This window comes from Hemitrygon akajei, chromosome 12 (genome assembly GCF_048418815.1).
Source record: "Hemitrygon akajei chromosome 12, sHemAka1.3, whole genome shotgun sequence".
NCBI classification, from domain to species: domain Eukaryota; kingdom Metazoa; phylum Chordata; class Chondrichthyes; order Myliobatiformes; family Dasyatidae; genus Hemitrygon; species Hemitrygon akajei.
In genome coordinates this window covers 30,713,655-30,736,373 of record NC_133135.1, presented here as the reverse complement: position 1 = coordinate 30,736,373, position 22,719 = coordinate 30,713,655, and the positions used below count along the sequence as shown (strand labels likewise).

The 22,719-nt window shown below is 38.2% G+C and overlaps 1 protein-coding gene across 14 annotated transcripts in view; it reads right to left on the bottom strand.

Moving 5' to 3' along the window:
* LOC140736838 (receptor-type tyrosine-protein phosphatase F-like) overlaps nt 1-22,719 on the bottom strand; it is a 344,443-nt gene that overhangs the window by 92,744 nt on the left and 228,980 nt on the right. For all 14 annotated transcript variants that reach the window (XM_073062804.1, XM_073062808.1, XM_073062807.1 and 11 more), the window contains 8 exons: nt 20,613-20,730; nt 19,051-19,629; nt 17,067-17,164; nt 14,653-14,906; nt 13,465-13,555; nt 9,551-9,760; nt 4,436-4,587; nt 1,071-1,183 (listed from right to left, as the gene is read on the bottom strand). In XM_073062804.1, coding sequence (XP_072918905.1) covers nt 1,071-1,183; nt 4,436-4,587; nt 9,551-9,760; nt 13,465-13,555; nt 14,653-14,906; nt 17,067-17,164; nt 19,051-19,629; nt 20,613-20,730 — 1,615 coding nt within the window. The remainder of the gene's footprint in view (nt 1-1,070; nt 1,184-4,435; nt 4,588-9,550; nt 9,761-13,464; nt 13,556-14,652; nt 14,907-17,066; nt 17,165-19,050; nt 19,630-20,612; nt 20,731-22,719) is intronic.

The following is a 22,719-nucleotide window of genomic DNA, read 5'->3' as shown; positions in this document are numbered from 1 at the left end:
TTAGTTTTAAATACATTTACATGTATAAAGAAATCAATTTATTAACAATTTATTGCAGGCCTCAAATTTGATTCTGGTAAATCCACTGTATTTTCTAGGTAAATTAACGACAACATGTCTAAGTATATAAATTAGTTTCAGGAACTAGACATTTGTTGTTCTAAGTTATAAGCTGCTATAAAGGAAGAACATTGAGACAATGGATAAGTGGTTAGAATTACAAATAGACACCTTTGGCATTTCTTTAGAAGAGCTTCTGAGAAAGGGGATCCATCAAAAGAAACATCAATTGCTAAAAATAAAAAGAGAAAATGCTGGAAATACTCTAGCAGTCAGACAGCATTTGCGAAGGAAGAGAGACACGGCCAACGTTTCAGGTCATTGAATTTTCATCAATCACTGAAGAGTATTCCCAGGATTTTCATTTCCCATTTCTGGCTGCTGCAGCTTTTAGTCAATTTTTGATCAATATTCCGATACTATTTGTTAAATTTGAAATTTGTCCTACATATAATCTGATACAAATTCTATTCAAATTGACAGAAGTTACTCAGGGTTTTGAGGGATAAAATGGTTGCACATGAAATGAGCAGTAAATAAGTTGAATCGCTCCATCTGGTAACCTCTGTTATAATGAGGATAGCTGCTTATAAAAATAATTTTAAAACCCACTATGTCCTTGCATAATTTTTTCTTCCTTAGCTTAATGGTATGAAGACATATTGATCCCCACCTGAACAAATGCTTTGTTTGTAATCATATTTTCCCTGCATGGTTTAGTCCCAGCTTGTATTGAACATGAGGCCATTTATCCACAAGCCTTAGTAGAAAAAGCATTTTCAGATGAACATAAAATATAAATTCAACACTGCCAGCAGGAAGTAACAATTTCATTGAGAACAGAAATTGTAAGGGAAGTAAACAAATAAGACATTTTAATGATTGGTAGTTAATAATTTTACATGGTTTAGCTCACAAATACAAATAACAAAGAACTCTTCAATTGGGATTTTAACAGCATGTATGTAGATTTTTAAAAATTCAAGAATAGTTTTCTAACTTATGTTTACCTGGAGTTTGGTAGTTTAATCGTCTCATTTCCACAGGATCTGAAGAGTGTGCCAACAGTGGGTCTTTTCCACCAGGAACGTCATCTTTTGCAGATGGAGAACTTGCTCGTTTCCTGAACCAACCAAATGCTATTATTATCTAAAACTGCAGAGATTTCCAGAAACTACTGTTACCCCTAAAATTGTAATCTACTGGCAGACTTTGTTGCTCTGCCTTTGTCAAATAAGGTACTGTACATGAATAAATTATTTTGTAAAATTTCTTTTAAGTAATTTCTGGCCTGATCGCCTGCATTCCATCTATGTCTGAAGGCACAAAGACCTTTTACAAGACTGCAATATATGTAAAAAGTGGCGATTTCATTTGTGACGATCAGACATTCTGATGAAACATTTTGACATGGGAGTTCCACTTCAACCATTTTCTTTCATTCAGTAGCAGATATGGACGTTCAACAGTTACTAATAAAGTTACCTTTGCATTTAATTTAATAATGTAAACTGAACCAGTGATATTTGCAAACTTTACTGCCTTTTGATACAAAGATTAATGTTTAACTAACTTGTTTAAGAAACTTGTTTTTGCTATCTTTTGGTATTTGTCAGGTTTCTCAGAGTACAAAATAGAACATATAAGGTGACTTTTTGGACTTTCTGGAAAATGCTAAATAGTTGCAGGGATTAGGTCAGTGGCTACAATGCAATCCAGTGTCTATGCTGGACAAATATAAGTTTAATAGAATTTACAGTTGTTTTTCATGTTTGTTCACAGCTTATTAAACAATAAGCAGAATTTATGGATATTACAGAAAATAAGTTTTATTTTACAACTTAAATTAATATATTTTATTATTGATGTAGGGGTAAAGCCAAATGTATTTTAAACACAAAGATTTTCTAAAACTCAAGAAAAGGGGAAAGGTGAAGATGGTGTGAAGATGTTACAGTGTAACATTCGCAATGATTTTTACAGTATAGCATTTACAACTCCAAAAATAAAAGGATTTCATAATTTTTTTAACAAAAGTTTACCATTTTCTTGCAAAACATGCTGCCAGAGAATAAACATTAGCATTCTGCTGATACCAATTCCCCATACCAAACTTGCCATGCTCAGCAGAGAAACACAATTACCTTCAAGCCATCTTCAAAGAAAGATAGAAAAACTTCAATGATAGTTGACCTAGGTTGCAAGAGGTTAAAGAGCAAATTTTCTGCTTGTCTTCTTTGGTAGGTATGTGAGAACATATGTGAATATTGCAACCAATTTCATTTTAAGGCAACATTATACTAGAAAGAGTCTTACCTTTCCTGTTTACTGTGTCCACAAGATGGCAATAAACGGAAAAAATATCAGTAAGTGATTACTCCTTATTTTACCTATAATATTCCTTCTGTCTTCCTCAGTCAGATGGACTCTCATGAAAGGGCCAGAATACATGCCCGGCTCCCAGAGGTGCTGCCACATTCTCAGTTCTAACTCTCTTGGTTATTCTGTTATTCTCACTTTAGCATTTCTTTGCACTACTACAGATTATATGACTGGCTTAACACCATTCTGCTGTTTAGTGCTTATCACTAAATTTATTGAAGTGTTTATTAATACCATGTACACTGTTTCCTCTGTGAACTTCATGGAACCGAGCAATTTCATTGCACCCTAATAATAAACTACCGTAGATGTCGGATTATAAGCCGCTACTTTTTTCCCACATTTTGAACAGCTTTGAACACTGCGGCCTTTAATCCAGAGCGGCTAATACATGACTTTTTTCATGCCGCCAAAAACATTTTGCCTCGTAACAGTAGACCAATAAAATTGATGAGTAGTTCACAGAGGTCCAAAGAAATTGTACGATAAATCAAGCGCACTTTCACAATTAAATTATTGTAAATCAGTCATTTGTACTCACCCTCATCAACATGGAAAACACTCGAAGAAAAGCATTGTGCTGCCTTTATGGCAGTTATTTAGTTTATAATATTTTCGCTTAGTAATTCATTTTCTAGTTAAAGTTAGAAGTGTTTTAACTATATTTGTTTTCTGTACTACATCGCGGGATGCTATGACGTCACACCCGGTTTCGCCGCGTCTTGTGGGATACCAGTTTGCGATAAACGGGAAGGAGGGGGCGAGCACATTACGCGAGCGGCATTGGATCTGAGCGAACGCTGCTTTTAAGTTAAAGGCGATCAATAACTTTTCCTGGTAGGCTGCAGTATATATATTTTTTACCAGTTGTTAGGAGATATTGGAATGTTGTTCAGTAAAAAAGTATACGCAACATATATTTAAAAGTAGCCGCGTTACAGGCACGGTTCGAAAAAAAGCATTTGCAATATGTATTTGTTTATGTTACCATATGGATTTAATTAAAAGTTAAAAAATCCTCACGTGTAATATCTTTCTGTGTAAATATCTCATATTACAACGTGGGACACCTGCGGCTGAAAATCCGGTGCGGCCTAAAATCCGGTGCGGCTTGTACAAGTAAAAAATTGATTTTCTTTCTAAAATTAGAGCCAGCGGCTTTTAATCAGGTGTGCTCTGTAGTCCGGAATCTACGGTAATCTGAATCTGAACTTATTTGCCGTGGGACATCACAGATATTGCAAAAATTAAAAAAAATAGCTACAAACAAAAGAAAATCTGCAGATGCTGGAAATCAAAGCAATGCACACAAAATGCTGGAGGAACCCAGCAGGCCAGGCAGCCAAATATGGAAAAGAGTAAACAGTTGATGTTTCGGGCCGAGATTCTTCATCAGAATAGAACTTCATCAGGTTCTGATGAAGGGTCTCAGCCTAAATCATCGACAGTTTACTCTTTTTCATAGATGCTGCCTAGCCTGCTGAGTTCCTCCAGCATTTAGTGTGTGTCGAAAACACTACAGCTTGCAGTTGCATTCCCATGGCATCAAGTTTGAATCAAATCCTAACAATCAATACTGAAATAGCCATTCAGATAAATCAGAACTATCTTGGTAACTCAATTTTCAAACTGACCACCCTTTGCACTTCTTTGTTTCACTTCTTGTCCCGTTAACTAGATAAACCATATTCCATAAACATTGTGACCTTCAAAAGGCTTCATTTCAAAGATCGATAAATAAAGACACGTGTGCATATAAGCAAGCCTAAGAACCAGAGAGCTAATCATGTCTTCTGAGAAAGATTGTGAAGAATCAAAGAATCACATTTGTAAATTAAGAGAGAAATATTTCTAGCAGTTCCCAAGTTGGTGCTTTCACTTAATGTACAGTTTGATCTTATTTTCAAGTTACTGTCCATAAGAAATTGTACTATAAAGTTAAATAGCCTCAGCATCCACCCTGAAGCCACAAGTAATTGTGATATTATCTCACCTTTTGAACAGAAGAATGGCAATGACAATGATGATGATTAACACAACGGCAAGCACTGGTCCCATCACCCACAACATCTCAGGATCATCTGGAGTATTTGAAGGCTTCACCTCCACTAGAATTCTATCAGAGTAGGGACTGGCAGCGTACATCTGCCCAGCAAAAGAAAAAGATATTACTGCATTAATTCATGACTTGCCTATTTAAGCTGTTGGTTACTTATTCTCAGCTTCAAGAGTGAAAGGTGTGCTAATAATTAAACTGAAATAAATGAGAAAAAAGTAACAGTAAATTTTTTTTATACATATATATATATTTTTAATTACCCATTTTCAAGAGTAAATATTTTATAGCAAGAGTACGAGTTCACAAACTATTAATAAATTATTTCTGAAAATTCGATATACTGAATGCAAGTACACTCAGACTCTGCATTACACTGATTTGTTACAGATCAGTTATTCAATTCTTTATTGAAATTTTAAAAAATGACTAAAATTCATTCTCAACAACACTTAAGAGCAGTTGCCATTACAGTAATCAATCAGCCAATGAGAGCGCTTCAAATAGGCTATGAGCCACTCACAGCCAATCACATATTAGTTCATGCTCTGCCTCCATGGCAAATGTAAACATTCTTGCTCCCTTGCCAATTTATTCCATTTTATTCACCCATAAGAAGTGGTAGAGGCAGGTTTGATATTGTCATTTAAAATTGGATAGGTATATGGACAGGAAAGGAATGGAGGGTTATGGGCTGAGTGCAGGTAGGTGAGAGCAAGCGTTCGGCACGGACTAGAAGGGCCAAGATGGCCTGTTTCCGTGCTGTAATTGTTATAGGGTTATATAATGTCTGGAAAACTCTATCAACTTCCAGTGACGGTTGTACATCTAAAATGTCTAGAAAAAGCATTAGCATGGATGTGAAACTGCAAGTGACATGGTGATCAGAAGCTGGTGAGTGTCAAGTTGATGTTAGTGCTTCTTTGAAATTTGCAATGTTCATTGATAATGATCCTGACTGGGAGCAAAGAACTTAAAGGCAAAGAAAGGTGTTCGACATTGAGAAGTGCTTCATGAGAGAAAACGTAAGAAAAGGCAGCCAAGTCTTGTGCCTATTTGAAGAAGCCAAAGTTAGAGAAAGACCTCCTCTGAGATGTGACCAAGACCCGTTTCCCTCCACTGCTGCTGCAATGTGTTGCTGCTCCACTGGCTACTTGCGTGTTTGTTATTCCATGAATTACTGTGTGTACTTAAAATAGTATATCATACATCTTGGGCTTCTTTTTTAAATCAGGCACACATGTCCACTTACGTCATGTTATAATGACCCCGCATAGTGCTGATTTACATAGCGCTCCACCTCCAAGGAACACATCCTCAACATTAAGCGGGGTCTGTTTTGTGTGCACATGGAAGGAGAAAAAGTCCTAACATAATTTCCCCAAGAGATCAGTGGGTGAAAGTCAACTCGAGGAGTCTGACAGATCATTGGCCTGAAAAGGCAATGTAGCCTCAATAGTAACTACACTAATGGATATGTAATGTGCAGTGAAGTGAAAGGGTTCATAAAGTAGTATAGCAATTGGACATGATAATTGTTGACAAGAATAAGCAATCAGTCTGCTTAATTAGTAAGGACATAGCTTGAAAGGTATTGTTAAGACCTTAAAAGCTACCACGGGCAAAATCTTGCCAGGCTTTCCTGTGCTGGTGTAGACCTACCAAGCTCAAATTTAGATATATTAAGATATTTCTCCCTGATTTACCTACAAACTGTTAGAGGCTCTGAATAAATTACAACCCATTCTGTTTCTCTTCTCTCCATACTACATAACTTGATCCAGGCATTGTATAATCTTAGTTAACATTAGGATTCAAATCACAACTCTTTCTTAATTACGAAGAAAATAGAAATTCATGTATTAGACATACACAAAAAGGCAAAATAACTCATTGGCAATACTAAAGTAATAACAATATTTCCCTTGATAACAGTCGCTACATCTAACGTGCAATCTAGGTAAATAGCAGGTGATTTTGCCTAGATTCAACATCTCATGATAATCAACAAATTCTCACACTGCCAAATTACTTAAAGGTTTGTAGAAATTTCAAAGCTCATCAACTGATTTAGCATTTCCCTTGTATATAAACCTCAAGAGCCTGGTATATCCATTTTTCTTGTCATTACTTCACACTACATAACTAATTGCCTATGCAAGATAGTCTCTCCTGAAATATGACTGCATTAAACTGTAATTTAAAACAGGAGGAATGTTTTTTCTTGCTGTCAGATAAATTCATTGTCCATTTTTTCCTTGCTGCTGTGTGACCCTATATTGAAAGCATTCTGAGCAGATGAATAATGAATAGTTTGACCAGTCCTAATGACCCATTACAGGAAAATGGTCTTAGAGCTGAATGTCGATCAGTAAGAAATTTTGTGGAAAATTACTACCCAGATGTCTACATAAATGCTTTGTGTGGGTACTTATCAGACATTTTCAACTGCAACAGGTATAACTTTGTAACTGTTAATATAAATCAAAATACTATCATCTTATTGTAATAGCTGCACAAGTGATTACTCAACATCTTTGCTACATGTTTTAGTAAAGCTGATGCTGTTTGCTGAGAACTCAACAATTTCTATTTTTCAATATTATAATCATAAGAAAAATATTACAAAATAGTTCAGGCAGATCTGACCACATATATAAAATGTGTACACAACCGCCTTGTCCAAGGAAAAACAGATAGCTCAATGAAGCATGATCCTGAGAAGTAAAATACTGTACAGAGATTTATCAACATACTGTACATTAGGATGAAATAATCATGAGGCTCAGTACCATTTCCGACAGCTCCCTTCACTATCCCCATCTCTCTGCCTCGATCTCAGGAGACAGTTTATCTATTGATATCTTTTATAAACTCACTGATTCTCACAGCTACCTCTTCCTACCCTGTCACTTACAAAAATGCCACCCCCTTCTCTCAATTCCTCCATCTCCGCCACATCTGCTCTCCGAATGAGGCTTTTCTTTCCAGAACTAATGAGATGCCCTCCTTCTCCAAAGAAAGGGACTTTCTTTCCTCCACCATCTATGCTGCCCTCACCTGCACCTCTTCCATTTTGTGCACATCTACCGTTACCTCACACTCCCGCCACTCCACCAGGGATATAGTTCCTCTTGTCCTTACATATCAACCCATCAGCCTCTGAGTCCAGCCCTAACTTCTGCCATCTCGAATAGGATTCCTCCAACTAGTACATCTTTCCTCCCCCACAATTTCCATTTTACACAGGGATCACTCCCCAAGTGATCCCTCTGCACTGATCTCCCTCCTGGTACTTATTCTTGCAAGCAGAACAAGTGCCACACCTGCTCCTACACCTCCCCAGTCACTACCATTCAGAGCCCCAAACAGCCCTTCCAAGTGAGTCTGTTGGGGTTTATCTACTCTATCTGGTACTCCTGGTGTGTCCTCCTGCATATTGGTAAGACGTGGTGTAGACTGGCAGACCACTTTGCCGAGCACCTACACGCCACCCGCCAGAAAAAGTGGGATTGCCACCCATTTTAATTCTGCTTCCCATTCCCATTCCGGAATATCAGTCCATGGCCTCTTCTATGCCATGATGAGGCCACACTCAGGCTGGAGGAGCACCTTATTCCATCTGGGTAGCCTGATGGCGTGAACATCGATTTCTCAAACTTCTGGTAATTATCCCCTCCTCTCCTTCACCATTCCCCATTCCCATTTCCCTCTCTCACCTTATCTCCTTACCTGCCCATCACCTCTCTCTGATGTTCCTTGTCCTTCCCTTTCTTCCATGGTCTTCTACTCTCTCCTATCAGATTTCCCCTTTTCCAGCCCTTTATCTCTTTCACCAATCAACTTCCCAGGTCTTTACTACACCCTCTCCCGGTTTCATTTATCACCCACCACCTTGTACTTATTTCTCCCCACCCCCTTGTACTTACTGCCTTGTGTTTCTTCCACCCCTCCCCCCACCTTCCTACTCTGACTTCTTTTTTCCCCCCAGTCCTGATGAAGGGTCCTGGCCTGAAATATCAACTGTTTACATTTTTGTGCAGATGCTGGCTGGCCTGCTGAGTTCCTCCAGCATTCTTTGTGTGTTTCTCATGTTCAGTATCATTTGTCCAAGTACTAAACTTGCCTTTGAATTCACCTCTTGTGGCATACCCACAACTCCACCTTTATGCCCGTATCCTTCTCCAACACTCACACTTGAGCTAGTTACAGTCTATATAGAATCACTGTCTAAACTTCACTTTTGCAAATAGAATAATCCAGCTCAGGGATTTCATTTAAGCAGTACAGGGCAATGAAAATATAACAGAAACAAAACCTATTCTGACCATTAAGTTATTCACTTAAGCTAAGGACTTACTTCACTCTTTAAAATTGTTCTAAGGCTGTGCAAAGATAATGCTCCTTGCAAAGGAGGTGGTGAATATGGGTCTAAATAATTATAGATTAAAGAACTCTTGTAAGGACAGCTAACAGATCAGTTTTTTTATGATTTTAATTAAGATTAAGAGTTGTTGGGAAATAGCATGTTTACTTTTATTCCAAATAATTTTCGGAAGTCATCACAAGGTAATACAAGGTACACATTTGGTCTTAGATAGGTCCATGCTAAGGCAAAGTCCAGATTTTAGGAAATTGAAGATGGATGGCATAACTTATTTTGTAACAGAAACACATTTAAAAGGACACAAAATTTGAAGTGTACTATTTAAGATGACTTTGTTAGGCAGCATTTCAAAATCCTAAAAAAAAATCCCTAGCAATATTAATATTTGGGGCAGCACTGTAGCATTGCAGTTAGTGCAACACTATTACGGCTCGACCTGCCTGAGTTTGGAGTTCAATCCCAGTTTCTTCTGTAAGCAGAAACTGACAACTTCCTCATGGAATGTTTCCTCCACAATCCAACAAAATCCTAACGAATGGGTTAATTGGTCATTATAACTTGCCCGGTGATTAGGAAAGTGTTAGATTTCGGGTTGCTGGCGGCATGGCGCGAAGGGCCTATTCTGTGCTGTACCTATAAACAAACAATTAAATAAATATACTTACTGCATCTTTTTCTTCAAGAGCTGCCAAAACAAAGCACAGGTAACTGTGGTTGGGAGAGAGTGGCTTGTTGTAAAATCCTCCATAACTCTGCTCATCACCAAGCGTGAATGTATCTGGTAGTTTCTTTAGCTGGGCAGCAATGTATGGCTTTAGCCTCTCAGACTGCCGTCGACGTCGAATGCTGTGTTGCTGGCTTATCCCGTCAAACAGCTAAACATACAAATGCAATTTAGAAATTTTTCGTTTTATCCACTATTCTAGTTAGTCACAATCAAAGACTACCCAGATTACATCATTTTATGTTATATAAGTACAAAGCTACTTCCCAGGGCCCTAGAAACAGTGGAATTAATTTTCTAATACTCTGGACTCCAGATCAGTTCTTGCACATTGGTGTGTGACTAGTTTTGGAATAAATGGGTCTTTTACAAAGTGGCAGACAATAACAGCTGGAGCACCACCAGGGTTCAGTGCTTGGATCACAACTATTTGTATATATGGTAATGATTTAGATGAAGAATTTAAATGTGTTATCTACAGACTTGCAAGCATCACAAAGCTAGCTGTAATGAGCTGTGAGGAGAATGCAGGGAGGCCCTGGTGTACATAGAATGCCAGCTGCAGTATGATGTAAATAAATATTAAGTTAATCATTTTGGTAGCAAAAAGAGGAAAGGTACATGTCTTCCTGCTACTGTTGAAGATCTTGTGAGATCTCAACTTCAGTAGTATGTGCAGTTTATTCTCTTTAAATGAGCAATAAAGGGAGTGCAGTGAAAGTTCACAAGACTAATTGTTGGGGCAGCCAAGTTTAGCGTAAATTCATTATATAAGTACATATATGTCATCATTTACAACCCTGAGATTCATTTTCTTGCAGGCATTCACAGTAAATACAAGAAGCACAATAGAATCAATGAAAGACCGCACCCAACAGGACAGACAAACAACCAGTGCGCAAAAGACAACAGACTGCAAAAACAAAAAGTAAGAAAAAAATTATAATTAACCAATAAATATTGAGAACATGAGATGAAGAGCCCTTGAAAGTGAGTCCATAGGTTGAGGGAACAGTTCAGTGGTGGGGCAAGTGACACTGAGTGAAGTTATCCCCTCTGGTTCAAGAGTCTGATGGCCGAGAGGTAATATTTGTTCCTTAACCTGGTGATGTGGGTCCTGAGGTTTCTGTACCTTTTGGCCATGTTGCAACCAGCCAACATACTCTCTTCCACACATCTGTCGAAGTTTGTCAAAGCTTTAGATGACATGCTGAATGTTTGCAAACTTTTAAGAAAATAGAGACGCCACCATGTTTTCTTCATAATGGCAATTAAGTGCTGGATCCAGGAGAGATCCTCTGAAATGATAACACTGAGGAACAAAGCTGCTGACCCTCTCCACCTCTGATGAGGACTGGCTCGTGGATCTCCAGTTTCCTCCTCCTAAAATCAATAACACCTCCTTGGTCTTGCTAACATTGAGTGAGAGGTGGTTGTTGTTGCTGTGGCACCACTCAGGCAGATTTTCAATTGTCCCCCTATATGCTGATTCGTCATCATCTTTGATTCGACAAGCGGCAGTGGTGTCATCAGCAATCTTAAATATGGCATTGGAGCTGTGCTTGTTCTCACAGTCACAAGGCTAAAGTAAGTAGAGCAAGGGGCTAAGCACACAGCCTTGCGGCGCACATGTGCTGACAGAGAGACATTTTTGCCAATCAAAACTGACTGGGGTCTGCAAGTAAAGAACTCAAGGATCGAGCTACACAAAAAGGTACTGAAGCACAAGTCTTAATCAGTTTTGAGGGGATGATAGTATTGAATGCCAAGCTGCAGTCAATTAATAGCATCCTGATGTACGTACCTTCACTGTACGGATATTCCAGGGTTGAGTGAACAGCCAATGTAACGACATCTATGTGGACTTGTTGTGCTAGTAGGCAAACTGGAGCAGGTACAAATAATTTCTTAGGCAGGAGTCGATATGTTTCATCAACGACCTCTCCAGGCACTTCATCATAGTGGATGTAAGTGCTGCTGGACGACAGTCATTGAGACAGATTATGATGTTCCTCTTTGGAACCTGCTTCAAGTAGGCGGGCTTCTCAAACAGCTAAAGTGAGAGGTTAAGGATATCGGTGAATACTCCAGCCAGCTGATCAGCTAGATCTTTAGTTCTTGGCCAGATACCCTGTCTGGGCTGGATGCTTTCTGTGAGTGCACCATCCTGAAGGATTTTCTCACATCAGCCTCAGAGACTGAAATCACAGACTGGTGGAGTTCATGATATGCCTCCATGTTTGGACAGTCAAAGCGAGCATAAAAGGCATTGAGCACATCTGGGAGTGAAGCCTTGTTGACACCCATGTCACGTGGTTTCACTTTGTAGGAGGTGATAGCATTCAAGCATTGCCACAGCTGATGAAGATCCTTCAATGATTGAAGTTTTGTCTAAAGTTGCCACTCCGCACATAAAAAGGCTTTCTGGAGATCATACTTGGATCTCATGGTTCATCCAGAGCTTCTGGTTGGGGAAGACTATATATGATTTTGCGAGGACACACTCGTCGACAACTGTTTTTATTAAGTCCATGACAATTGTGTTGTATTTGTTCATATCCTCTGATGAGTCATTGAATGTGGCTCAGTCCACCGACTCGAAGCTGTCCTGTAGCTGCTACCACCTCATTTCTAGAACCTTGCTCTTTAGCCTCTCTTGTATGCATATAGGATGAGGACAGCCAGTGATCAAACTTTAGAAGTTACGTGATGAAGAAAGCTGGGGTTTATTGGGTTTGTATTTCACTGGCGCTTAGAATGAAAGGGTACCTCATTAAAGCTTATAAAAATTGGATGGGACCAGCTGAACTAGATGCATTTCTAATGCTGAGGAGGTGTCGAATCAGGGGTCACAACCCCCAAAGGGGTATGCTCTTTCGGGCTGAGATGAGTCTTCATAGAAAGTGTTCTGAAACTGAAATTTTCTACCACAGAAGGCAATTTAGACTAAATGATTAAACATATTTCAGGAGGAATTAGGTGTTCGTCACGTAATTCTTACTGATGAAGAACAACATACAAATGAGCTCCCACAGAGGAAAAACACAGCAAGTTGGAAAGAAAGTCCACTCGTGGATGTGCTTCTATAGTCTATTATTGTCAAATATTATCCACCATTCTGTCATCTATAGGGAGAAACTACAATGGCACTATATACTGACCATCCAACATTGTAGTTTTTGTACACAGGGGCCAACTCATGATTTCTATTTGATCCTCAAAGACCATTTTCTTTATACGGCTTTGTCCTCCCACAACATACCATTCTAAAATATTCCATAACTAACCAGAATAGGTGGTTGATGATCAGCATGGAGTTGGTGGGCAAAAGGACTTGTCTCTGTATCATATTGCTGTATGATTCAATCTGATAAGCATGAATCTGTGATCAAAGTCTACTTAACCAGTACAGACCATAAACAGATTTGCAGGCACCAAAGCAACATTCCACAAAATACAAGAAATAAATGAAATATTTTAACACCTTTCACTTCTATAAAATTTGGACTGGATCAGAAACTCTGCAAATGGAAGAATGTATCCACAAGCTAATTATGCTGAGCACTTGAGATCTTCTTCCAAACTTTAGCAGGACCGCATTATGTGTACATATTCTCCATAATGTAGACAGATTTTCCCATTTTTCTCTGTTAATAATACTTTGAAGGTATGAAGTGGTAATGGTTGAGGGAAAGGGAAGTTGAGAGTAAAATGAAGCATTTTTCTATTTATTATAAAGCATATACCTTTGATCTCACTGTAAAAATCAAATAAACGTGCAACTGACTATTAAGTAACAGAATGTCACACAATATGTGAAGTATAGTTAACATGGTTCTGAAAACAAAGTCTTACATCATCAAGATCCATCTCCTCAGGATTTTGCAGTTTCTCTGCAACTGAACGTGCAGTTTTATCTAGAGGTACCACTACAATAAAATACCACCTGAAAGAGAGATTAAATAGTTAAAATTTTAAAAAAACAGGGAAATAACAAAATCTTAAATGCAAATGCATATGCTGATTTTTCAATTCACCACTATGAGATAGGCAGCCCATTTTACCTGTAAGCATAGTGAAGGCCTACATTATCTCAGTTTATGACACTGTTTTGAAAATTGCTTCAAACGACCAGTTTCAATGACATGCAATGCCTCTTGTAATATGTCTTATGATAAGAAATGAGATTGGATGTATAAAATTTACTGGGCAATTTCAAACCATAGTGTATACAAAGTTCAAATCTGGAGAAACATATATCCATAATTCAAATACTTAATAATAATAATAATAATAATAATAACAACACATTTTTAATACAGAAGTCATATTGGTTCTGCAAGTTACAGTGATACCACATCACAAAGATCAGTGGCGCTGGAGAAGGAGAGGTTGGTGTTGGTCAGTTAAACTGGCCCATTCATTAACTTTCAAACTATATTGCAAGGTTGCTCAGATTCCTTGGAAGACCTGTATGCAGACCATCACAGAGGCTATGCCACATGAAAATCTGAATAACTTATTGCTGGCTACCCCAGCACATCCCTAGGTCGTGTTGGCTTTGTAAACAAACAATGCATTTCACTGTATGCTTCAATATACACTTGATAAATAAATGAATCTGAAATCTGAATCTGCAAAGGAAAATAAAAATCTTTGTTTTGCTAATTCTGTGTTGCAGTTATGCTTCTGTGAACTTTAGTTTTTTTTCTTAATTCCATGAAATATTTAAGTGACCTATGTTCCTTGGGGTTGTTCCCAACCAACAAAGTGAGTGGAACAGTTGAACCTACACAGGGGCTGACCTGGCTTAAGAATGGTGAACACATTTGCTTATAAATCTTCTAGAAAACTGAACAGAGTTATGCTCTACCACATATTTAAATGCAATTGCAATGATAACCTTCAGGACCAACATTCACCAAAGCTGTCCCTCAAACTATCAACCCCCAAAAAGGAGTTGTGATGACTAATAGGAATAAGTGATTATAAACAATATTATCATAAACCTAAATATGCAAATGAAGTGGATTCATATCTTACTTCACAATGGCAGTGGTCTGAACCTTGGGCAAGTTGATGGGTAACTTGCCATCCTGGATGTTCTTGGTGTACACAATTGGCTTCGTTTTCAGCAAGTTAGGAGCAGTACGGATCGATACCACCTGCTGTAGTCCACCAGCACTATTCCCACGGTTGGTTAATACAAAGGAGTACTCAGTATCAGGCTGAAGCTTTGTAATAAGTTTTCGCATGGATTGTCCATCCACTTCTACACTTTGGCCATTATACAGGATCTGAGAGAGGAATAACAGAAACAGCTGAAACCTGATATTAGAACATTGCATTTAACTTCTCTCCCGTTTGCTATCAAAGGAATAATCAACATCCAAGCATACTGGAAAAATACATATTACAGATCAAAAGCACATAACAGGAGTTACTTAGTGGATCAGGCAGTATCAATGGTGATTAACTAAGTGAATAGATCAGGTCAGCGGTTTATTACCAGGACTTAGAAAAGTTAGAGATTCCTATAAATGGTTTAGCATGCCTCAGTTGGTATCTTGACTTAAGAAATTGTATGTTCAAGCCCAAGGCACGGTGGTGTAGCTAGTAAAGCTGCTTCCTCACAGCCTATGATCCAGTGTTGATCCTGAACTTCTACACTATCTGTGTGGAATTTACACATTATCTCTGTGAACCTGTGGGTTTCCCCTCGATACTCCTGCATTCACAAGATGTACAATTTGGTAGGTAACTGGTCATTGCGAAGTGCTCTTGTGTAAAGGTATCTGCTTTCACATCTAACATGTTGAAATTCTTAAAGAGATTCTTTCTGACTAGAATTAACTCCTGCCTTTGGAAGGGCCAGGACCTCCTGCAATTCACTTACCTCCACAACAGATCTCTAGCCGTTGCAATCTCAAGGGCTCTCCACTCTACTTTGGAGCATGTAGTCAACAACAAAACACATGGCTGTCTGCTTTCTAAACTTGATTACAGCTTGGCATTAATACCATTATCCCCTCAATATTGATACCAACCTTCTACACATGGGCTTCCATACCTCTCTCTGCAACTGAATCCATAACTTTCTCTTCAGAATTCCACGTCAGCACGGATCAGTAATAACATCTCCTTTCACTAACAATTAACACATAAGGATGCGTGCTTAGCCCACTGCTCTATTCTCTCTGCAGTCATGACTGAGCACAGATCAGACACTTTCTATAAAATTGCAGATGACATCAGTGGTGTCGGTAAAATCTGAGAAGGTGATAAGGAACCATATACAAGATAGATCAAGTGGTTGAGGAAGGGCAAGTCAGGAGAACACACACCAGTCCCATTGAGGGGTCAGCAGTGAAAAGGGTGAGGAGTAGCATAACAAATAAATGAATAATGAATGGGCAAATCACAACTAACTGTTTCCAAATCACCTAGTAAACTGACTTCAAAGTTATTCCTTAGATCACAGTAAACACTGTGGGTATCGTGTTTAAACATAGTAGTTAAGTATTGACTTAATCAATACTATTCTCAATAGCTGGATCAGGATTTCATAAGTTTTTAGGTTTTTTGCCCACTTTCTGAAGAGGAAGGTGAAACAAATGCTTGAAATTCATACCGAAAAATGACACCTATTCGTTTTTGGAGAAACCATGAATATTCAAGTACATGTAATAATCAGGGGAGAGACAAGGTGCATGGTACACAAGAAAATAAATTTACTGTAGTTTATAAAGATTGGTAAAAAATCTACCAAAAATTAGAACAATGAATTACATTCCAGACCAGTGCAGTGGATTACAAGAAAATGCAAGATTTAAATGTTCTTTTAATTGGGTGCTGAACATTACCTGCTAAGATGTAGTTACTCGATATACATCTAATGAAAACCTACACAGGAATGTAAAATGTTGTAAAACCTTATCTCACATAGGGGGAAATGTTCAAGGGCAGAAAGTAGTTGGTATTGCTGTTTCTTTATAAATAGATAACAATAGGCTACACCAGGCTACATCATAACCTGAGGTCTATGGACCCCTTGCTTAATGGCATTGGTCAATGACATAAAAAAGGTTGGGAACCCCCAGGCTACACTAATGTAGTAGAATAATACTAAAACGGGGCTTTAAATATTGATTTGACAGGCATCTGAACCAACAGGTAGAATATAGAAAATCTGTTTGTGACATTTCCTTTGAAAAGACAAGGTGAAGACTTGTGGCTCTACATTATTGCATAATTACTGTGCTGTTAATTTACTGAAGAGAGTTGTGTACACTTAGGAATGAAGAAAAATGGAAGAAATACATAGTTGATTCCAGATACATTTCAATTTCTGAATAAAGTATTTTGCTCTGTTATTAGGGTAAGAGTAGGTGATGCATTTTCTTTGAAGTTGGTGGATGGGGCTGAAGTAAATTAATATGCTGTTATGCTGCACTAACCTTGAAAGACACTCCTGGCTTATATGTTTCTGGCACTTCCCAGCTCAGCAACACTGATGTCTTCATTACTGCCTTCACCCGAAAATTCTTGGCAAACACTACAAGAAAATGTCATAAAGGTCATAAATTGGATGTTCCTCAACATGGTTCTGCATCAACAGTAACTGAACAAACTAATATCTCACCACTGCCTTTGACAGTGCACGATACCAAATTGTATGGATTTTAAATCAGATAATACTGCATAAGGTGACTGTAGATTCATATTGAATATGCACCCAAATTCTGGTTCAAAAGTCATATTTGGCCTTCCAGACTGGTTTATGTGAGGGTGAATCTGAGGGCATGATTGTTGGTAGTGAGGGAGCAATGAAGGAATAGAAATTACATATCCACCTTTTTAAACATATTTATTTAATAGGATATGAGCATCACCAGCCAGATTAGAATTTATGGCCCATTCCCAAATTACTTCAAGGAGGCTTTGGTGAGTTACCTATTTGAACCGTGGCAGTTCTGTTGATGTAGATACCCTCACAATGCTATTGGGTAGAAAGGTTCCAAGGTTAAATAGTATGAGACTTGGAAGGGAATCTATCAGTAGCAGTGATTCCGTTTATCTGATGCTCCCAACTTTCTTGGAGGTTTAGGACTTGAGTTTGGAAGGAACTTTCAGAGTCTCTATAACATGCTCATGCAGGAGGGAATGAACATGAAAAAGGTTAGTGGGGTGCCAATCAGATGGGCTACTTTGTACATTTCCTAGGTGTTGCTGAAACTGCACAGGTACAAGTGAAAAATGTTCCATGAGCTCTTGACATGTTTCTTGAAAATTGAGGAGATCCTCTGGGCTGTCAAATTGAGTCCCTTGTCACTGGAAAACCAGCTATTAATATACCTATGTAGCCACAACATTTATGTGGTTGATCCAGTTGAAGGATCCAGGATTTTGACGGTGGAAGACATTGCAATGGTAATGTTTTTGACTGAAGAGTAGGCATTTATATGCTCTTTTAATGGAATTAGTCATTGCCTTTTGCTTTTAGACTTTTATGACACAGCTATCATTTGCCATTTATCAATCATTACTGAACATTGCTTAGGGCAAGCATAGATAATTTCTTTGCTTATTCCCTCTCCTCTCAGTCGGATTAACTCCCTCTTCCCCTCATCTTACTAACCTCCACATTTAACAGATCCACCACAATTTCCAACAATCTTCAATGAGCTTTTGCCACCAGACACGTCTTCTTCCCCCTTCCCTTCACTAATTATGTCTCTCTCCCACCCTGAACTATGTCTTTGGACCTCTTACTTGGTCTATCAACACAAGCTCAAGAAACAGAACCTGGGAGAGTTGCAGTTCTCAGACTTGGCAATGAGTTTCAGGTAATCAATCTCTCTCTCTCTGAGATGGCTGTACCTTTCTGGTTCATTTTGTCTCCTTCCCCTTCTATTTCCCATTTTTTAAAAATTGCTTCTTTGACAATTTTGGCCTGCATTCTATCAGTCAATCCCATTATTCTTTTCAATCCATCTGCACATCCCCCATGGCCAATACAACTTAAAACATGTTTATTTACCTTTAGTTTTTCAGCTCTGATCAAAGAACCTTGCCTGATTCTTCAACTTTGTTTCTTTTCTTACTGATCTTGCCTGGTTGCTAGATGTGCTCATCATATTTTGTCTTTGTTTTTGGAGTGGACTGTCTGAAGTTTTTTGCTCAGAAATAATACATTGCCTTTTTCTTTTCCGACTTTCAAGTCCTTCATGTATGGTATTCAATACCTACTGCACTGTGAGGCTTTGTTCTGACTGCCAGTGTAGTATAACTCCAAACATCAGTGTGAACTGGGAGGAGTGCAGCAGTCAGATGTTGACTACTTTTCTAAAGAAGCAATAAATGTGAAATTCTGGACCTATTACTGACTATTACCACATTCATTTAAGCCAAGGCCATTATTCAATGTATAATTGTCCTTACCTTGGTCAACTGGCATTGTACGGGACTGAATGCTGGGACTATATGGACCAGGTCCTTTGGAAGTGTGAGCTCTCACTCGAATGTCATAGGTAGTGTCTGGTTTCAGGTTACTCAGTGTTATTTGAGTTTCATTTGTAGTATTGGTGAGGTCCTGCATACTGTTAATATCATGGTACATCACTGTGTAGAGTATCATCTTCCCATTCCTCTGTGCCATAAGTGGTGGGTCCCATGAAAGATCTGTGGTGGATGTTGTTAGTCCCACAACATGTAGCTTCTGTGGAAAGCCAGCTGGTACACCTTCCTGTGTTATTATTTTCTTCACCATCTCCTCACCAAATCCAGCTTTGTTTTTGGCACACAACCGAAAGGTGTATGTGGCCCCCTTGTACATGTTCGAAATTGTGTGATGGTCATCATTTTTACTCAAGTCAATTATGTTTGGCTCGTCTTCGTCAGCACGGCTGTACTGCAGTCGGAAACCCAGCAGTTCACCCACCATCTCTTGTGGTGGCTGCCACTGAATAAGGGCAGTGTTCATATGAGTGACACTGATAACCATTGCTGGTTTTCCAGGGACTAAAGATTAAAAAAAAGCACAATTATAATAAATTTGTGAGTATATTCTTATTTAGCTCACACAAATACCTTTCAAAATCATTAGTCTCACAGGGGCCAAATATTCTTGTAACATTGAAAGGTAATGCAAGTAACTCAAACACATTTTCTCAGGGCTTGGGTTTTCTTCCTCTCTTCCAAAAGTCTTTAATGCGCGCACACTCAAAACTCAATCTACAGTTGCTTCTTTCTATATTAGTCTCAATGTATTGAGTAAACAGAATTCATATATTCAAACCAGTAAGTTACTGGTCTAATATTAAACATGCCCATAAAAGCAGGAATCTCACGTTTTGATTACTTTTATCCAACTTTCGCCAACAATCAACTCTCTTCCTCTGTTATAGTCTATTTAAAAAAAGAATTCCCAAAGAGCAGGTGAAAAATTGCACCAATGTAAGGCTCAATTATGTGTTTTGTGATGTACATTAGGGTAGATTACAACATTTTGAGAATCTGTGACAATCACCGGCAATCTGAAAAATCGAAACAGTAGCTTACCAATCAACAATATTTTTATCATCTTACTTAGTTAAATGTGCAATACCTTCAGATCTAGATAGCCATTCCATCACCATTACAGATGAGTCCAACTATCTTCATTCCTTTCAATGTTATAGAACTTTGGGAGGACTTAACTTATGGTTTATTCCTGACATCAATCAAACTGGATCTAACTCAGTTTAACAATTAATGCTGTAAAATTCTGAATTAGTAATTTTCATCTACAACTCTGCATGCATAACATAATTTGTTTAATCTCTAAATATTTCCATTTAATGCCAATGTTTAAGATTACGTGTATTTAAAGGTAATCACTAATAACTCATGTCAATACCAAGATGAATAAAAAGTTCTTCCTAGGAATTCTACTTGTCAAAAGAACTACTCTTAGTATAAAAGCACAAGCAGACAAGGGCTACAGTACTTGAGATACTACCTACCAGCCCCCGAAGTAGTAACCAGTTTGGGCTTGCTACGAGCTCCATCCCCTCGAATGGTATATGCCGCTACTGTAATGGAATATGTTGTTTCAGGCATCAGTCCCCCAATGGAAGCTTCCTATTATTAAATGCACCAGAAATAAATTTGTTACACAGAAACCAACATAACATATACACCAATAAAGCTCAATCAGGATTTGCCGAGAATCAAAGGACAGAGGCCTTGCTGGCATAGAATCTCAGGTATAAATTTGATTGCTATATAGGCGGCCATCTAGATGTACCAAGGAGGCCTATCCAGCAACTGGACAAAAGGGAAGAGCCATCTGAGGGTGGAGTAAGAAGTTGTTTTTTTTTTCAAAAATATGACTCCAGAGCACATAACATCTTAATTTAAATGAACATAAACAAAATATGTATACATATTCTGTTGACTGTTTAAAGAAATTAACAATTTGAAATTTGTCAGGCTTTATACTACACTTCGTAAAAAATCATCACTGTATCAACATTTGTATCCAGGTAATTAAAAAAAATATTATTTGTATAAACAATCCAGGTGAATTGATCACATCTGTTAGCTGTTACAGTTATTTCAGAGGTGTCAAACTCAATAATCTACAGAAACATACAAACATATGAATGATATAATGCAATAGAATTATCAAAGAGAATCAACCAAGGAAATAATTTATAGAAATCAAAAAGCAACAGCAAGTGCACTGTAAACCCCAAACATGCATACCAGTATAGACACACTGTCACCTCATCCCAATGCTGCAATCAATTACTTTAGATAATAATACTTTGATTCTTTCAGGTCATCTGGTAAAATTGATCATTTGTGAGCAAACAGAAAAAAGGATCTCTGTACAGAAGCATATTATGAGTATTTTTTTCATCTGTGTGTAATACAACTGCCACATACTGTTAAATCGGATATGCGTATGCAGATTGTGTACAGATAACACAATTTATCATTTTATTTCCTTGGTCATTTGGGCATTAAAAAAATTTGTACTATATCCTTTTCTAAAATTAGTAAGGAAATGCTGCTCTTTATGACAAGAAAAATAGCGATTCTGTGTAAACAATTAAGTTTGCCTCTTTCGATGAATTGTGTCATTGCCTTGAAATAGAGTTATCTCAATTTCAGGACAATCTCATGAGCTTTAATAACTGGGAATGGAAATTAATAATGTAAATATGTAAAGATATATTTCTCTTTTCCTGCTGGTTGATCTGATGTCTACCGGAACCCAGATTCCCAAATGAGTGAATCAATAAACATTCAAACTGACACTCCAATGCCTCGATCAATAAGTGAGAGTTTGCTGCCAACCTTAAACTAAATATGAATGGAGCTTTACAGGCAAAAGGGAAGGGAATAATATTAAGAGACATGAAATAAAACATGATAACAAAGCCTTCAAAGGGTCACTATTTGGGAGGGAACCACGGCATATCATTGAAGAGGGGGCAGCTAAAAGACTTCCATGAGGTGAACGCCCCACAGTAAACATCTGGCCCAGACAGGGTACCTGGCCACTAGAGACCTGTGATCAACTGGCAGAAATATTCACCGATCCCTTCAACCTCTCACTTCGGCAGTCTGAGGTATCCACCTACTTCAAGCAGGCATCAATTATATTGGTACCGAAGAAGGTGGTAACCTGCCTCAATGACTATACATCACATTTACATCCACGAAGTTCTTTGAGAAGTGATGAAACATATCAATTCCTGCTTGAGAAGTGACTTGGATCCACTCCAAATTTCCTACCCATTCTACAGGTCAACAGCAGATACTATTTCATTGGCTCTTCACACAACCCTGGACTATCTGGAGAGCAAAGATGCAAACAATGACTACATCTCTGCATTCAATACTCAAAGAATCAATAAGCTCCAAGATTACCTCAATACCTCCTTGTGCAACTAGATCCTTGATTTCCTCATTTACAGACCCCAGTCAGTTCAGGTTTGCAATGACATCTCCTCCTCAAACTCCATCAGCACAGGTGCATCACAAGGCTGTGTGCTTAGCATTCTGCTTTACTTGCTTTATCTTTATAACTGTGAGGCTAAACACAGCTCCAAAGCCATA